Raw genomic sequence first — 3,694 nt, forward strand, 5'->3', positions numbered from 1 at the left:
TGACAGGGATCGAACCATGACCTCCTGGTTCATAGGTTAACGCTCAACCACTGAGCCACGCCGGCCGGGCTGGATGAGCTTTAGCCAAATCACCTGATCCATGATGCTCAGCGTTCTCGGCCTCCTCCCACTCCCGCTCATTCTGAAAGAAAGCTCACTCCTTAAAGCCTGAGGCATCGCTCCAGCACAGCGCACCTGCTGGGGTCTCAGATCTTTTTGCAAGAAGCGGAGGGAAGGCAGTGTCAGAACAGAACTGGACATCTGGCCTAGAGTTTGCCTTCTGGATTCAAGAACCAGACAAAGGGTGAGTTTTCTGACCTTAGTTCCCTGACCAGGTTCTTACTGAGCTTGTGGTTGGGGCCACAATAGACCTTATTGTGTCCAGAGGCTTTTCAACGGCTGTGCTGACCTACATTGCCAAGGGTCACCAATAATAGGATTTGCACCTCGGAAGCTGGGACTGTCTTATTCAAAATTCCCAAGGTAATTCCTTACAGAGGAATATGGCTTCCGTTCACTGCTAGTTCTGGTCCTTCTGGACTCTCATGGAGCTCAGGCCTCCTGTGTGCCAGGACCTGCCAGCACAGAGGAGACGTTTGGCAGGTGTGCTGTGCTGGCCAGAAGCCAAGGGCTGTGGGGGACGGGGCTCCTCTGGGGATACTTTGGAGTGGGAGTGGGCCTAGAATTTAGGAAATCAGCAAAATCTCTAGGAGACCCATTCTAGTTGGCACTGAACTTTGATGAGCTGTCAACTTTTACCAAAATAGGTCTAACTCTTTTATTTCAAGTGAATAATATTTCTTCTAATTCACACACCTAATGCCAGGATCCGCCTGGTCCCAGTTCTCTGATGTTCACCTTAAAGCTTGCCTGTTTCTCATGCAGGACTCTGCAGTGCATGCCCAGCTCCTTGGGAGAGATCCCAGGAACCTCCCTGAAGAGTCCAGGCACGTGAGGATTGAACATGCGTCCTTGTTTGAGCTGCCCTGAGGGTCCTTCGTCAGCACGAGCACCATGGAATAACTTGGGCTAATTTAACAACGTCGCTGTGGTCCACCGGGGAGCCTTGGAGTACCTGCAGAAGTGAACGAGCTGAGACTGGAGGGGAACAGACTCTGTTCAGTACCATGGGCAGTGTTCCGTGCCACCCTGGGCCCGAGGGTCTTGGATCTCATGCACAACAGGACTGACATGCACCCTGGGCTGGCTCTTTAGTTATTGGCCCACCTGGTCTACCTTGACCTGTCTTCCAATAGCTGGCAGTGGTATCCAGGAGTGTCTTCTTGAACTGGCCTGCCTACCAGCCCTGCCAGCTTGCTGGATGTGGGGCCCAGAGTCTCTCCAGCACGGGGCTGGCTCTGCAAAATACACCCTGGCTGGCAACTGTCGCTTAAGCGGACTATTCCAGGTTTTATAGTCCACTGCCTCCCGGCAGTCTTGGTGAGTGCCTACCTGATTGCCAAGGCCCTCTCTCCAAGGCGGGGCAGTTTTTCCATGAAACTGAGCTCAGCACCTGCATGAGCCCCACATCTCAACCCCCAGTGTCAGTGTCACCATCAAGGTGGGACAAAGTGTAACCCTATGATGCCTGGCACAAGCCAGCCCTTTGCCAACCATTACATGGATGGAGCCCCTGAGCATGTGGAGGGAAATTGATGGTGAGCCACATGAGCCCTCTTGATGTGTCTGGGAGGAGGGGAAGGTCTGCAGCCACCCTATCCTCAGTAGAGAGGCTCTAACCTGGGGGCAGGGAAGATTGGGACAGGCCTGAACTGCACACACTACAAGAAGGGAGTGGGCCTGTCGGTATTGTTTTAAATGGTTGCATACAGATCTCTAAGAGATAGATATATTGGAGTTGACAACATCTATAATAATAAAAGCATAATATGCAAATCGACTGAACAGTCTAACAGCAGAACGACCTTCTGGACGACTGCGCTATGACACACACTGGCGGCAGGCCAGCCAAGGAGGGTGCAATGCGGTTGGTTGGAGGGCCCTGCCATCACTCCATGATCACCCCACAGAGGAGGCCCAGCCACCCTCTGCGGGGCGATCGATGGGGGGCTCCGCGATCGATTGGCCCAAAGAGGGAGGACCAGGCCACTGGCCCACGGGGTAATCAATTTGGGGCGGGGGAGGGGGGCGGCTCTGCAATTGTGGACCCCTGGCCGGGTAGGTGGGGCCACCCAGCTGGCTGCACTGTGGTGGGTGGGCAGGGCCTCCCTCTGAGGGGTGATTGATCTGGAGGCCCTGCGATCAATTGCCCCACAGAGGGAGGCCCAGGCCGGCCAAGTGATCACACCCACAGAGGGAGGCCCAGGCCAGCCAAGTGATCGCACCCCACATCTGTCACCCGCAGAGAAAGGGGACCGGTGGCAGGGGGGTGGGAGGGGCAGCACTGCACAAACGGCAAGCAGTGGCAGCGGCGGGGACAGGGCAGCTGCAGGCAGCCGAGGAAGGAAGGCCCCATAGGCCCTGATCGTTGGCCAGGCCTAGGGACCCTACCCGAGGGGTCCCAGATCGCCAGAGGGTGCAGGCCAGGCTGAGGGATACCTCCCCGCCCCCTGCACGGATTTTGTGCATGGGGCCTCTAGTATTGTATAAATAGAGAATTATATGAATAAATATGATTTTTGAAGGTCTTCTAGATACAAAACCTATACTGTGTATTTTTAAATCATCGAAATCCCTGACTAGGACTAATTTTGAAGATTATCCATTACAGATTTCCTACATGTGCCTGAGCAGACTCACAGGGGTGCTTGTTTGAAATAAGATTTCCAGGCCCCCGCCCTGGAGGATTGGATTCAGTGAGTCCAGGGGGGGCCTGAGAATATCCTATCTAATAAAAGAGAAACATGGCAATTGGCATACAACCGCTACCCTTCCCATTGGCTAATCAGGGTGATATGCAAATTAACTGCCAGCCAAGATGGCGGCCGGCAGCCAGGCAGCTTGAAACTAACATGAGGCTTGCTTGCTTCAGTGACGGAGGACTGCAACATTCCCCACCTGCCTTGCCGGCCTCTGAGCTTGCAGTTTAAAAAACATTGTAACAAATATAGAAGCTAAAGAAAAACCCCAGAAACCAGCTTTCAGAGAGCTGGGATCTCAGAGCTGGAGTTGATACAGAGTTTTGATTATAGAACCGAAACAAACCAGATACCTGTTTTCAGCAGCTGAGGCCTCAGAGCTGGAGCCAAGCCTCAGAGCTAAAGCTGGCCCAGAATAAAAAAAAAAAGAAAAAGAAAAAGAAAAAAAGGAGCAGTTGGGAGCTTCAGTCCCAGCCTGAAAACAGCCCTCAGCCCCTCACCGAGACTGGCCAGGCACCCCAGTGGGGACCCCCACCCTGAAGGGTGTGTGACCAGCTGCAAACAGCCATCATCCCCTCACCCAGACTGGCCAGGCACCCCAGTCAGGACCCCCACCCTGATCCAAGACACCCTTCAGGGCAAACCAGCCGGCCCCCACCCATGCACCAGGCCTCTATCCTATATAGTAAAAGGGTAATATGCCTCCCAGCACCGGGATCAGTGGAGCTGAGAGGCCTCCCAGCACCGGGATCAGCGTGACAGGGGGCAGCGCCCAAACCCCCTGCTCGCCCTGTGCCTCTGTGTGTGACAGGGGGCGGGGCCACAACCTCCCTATCTGCCCTGCTCTGTTCGTGACAGGGGGGAGCTCCTCAACC

General features: G+C 54.5%; 1 protein-coding gene across 1 annotated transcript; it reads left to right on the forward strand.

Moving 5' to 3' along the window:
• Nucleotides 1–1,033: 1,033 nt before the first annotated feature.
• LRIT2 (leucine rich repeat, Ig-like and transmembrane domains 2) lies at nt 1,034–1,681 on the forward strand (the record flags this gene model as incomplete). The annotated part of the gene is given in 9 exon segments (XM_081115506.1): nt 1,034–1,076; nt 1,079–1,212; nt 1,216–1,252; nt 1,255–1,377; nt 1,380–1,412; nt 1,415–1,453; nt 1,456–1,518; nt 1,521–1,582; nt 1,586–1,681. Coding segments are annotated over 9 exon segments (630 nt in total), but the record flags the coding sequence as incomplete, so codon positions are not given.
• Between the last annotated feature and the right edge of the window lie 2,013 nt (nt 1,682–3,694).

This window comes from Myotis nattereri (genome assembly GCF_964212035.1).
Source record: "Myotis nattereri genome assembly, contig: HAP1_SCAFFOLD_201, whole genome shotgun sequence".
NCBI lineage: Eukaryota > Metazoa > Chordata > Mammalia > Chiroptera > Vespertilionidae > Myotis > Myotis nattereri.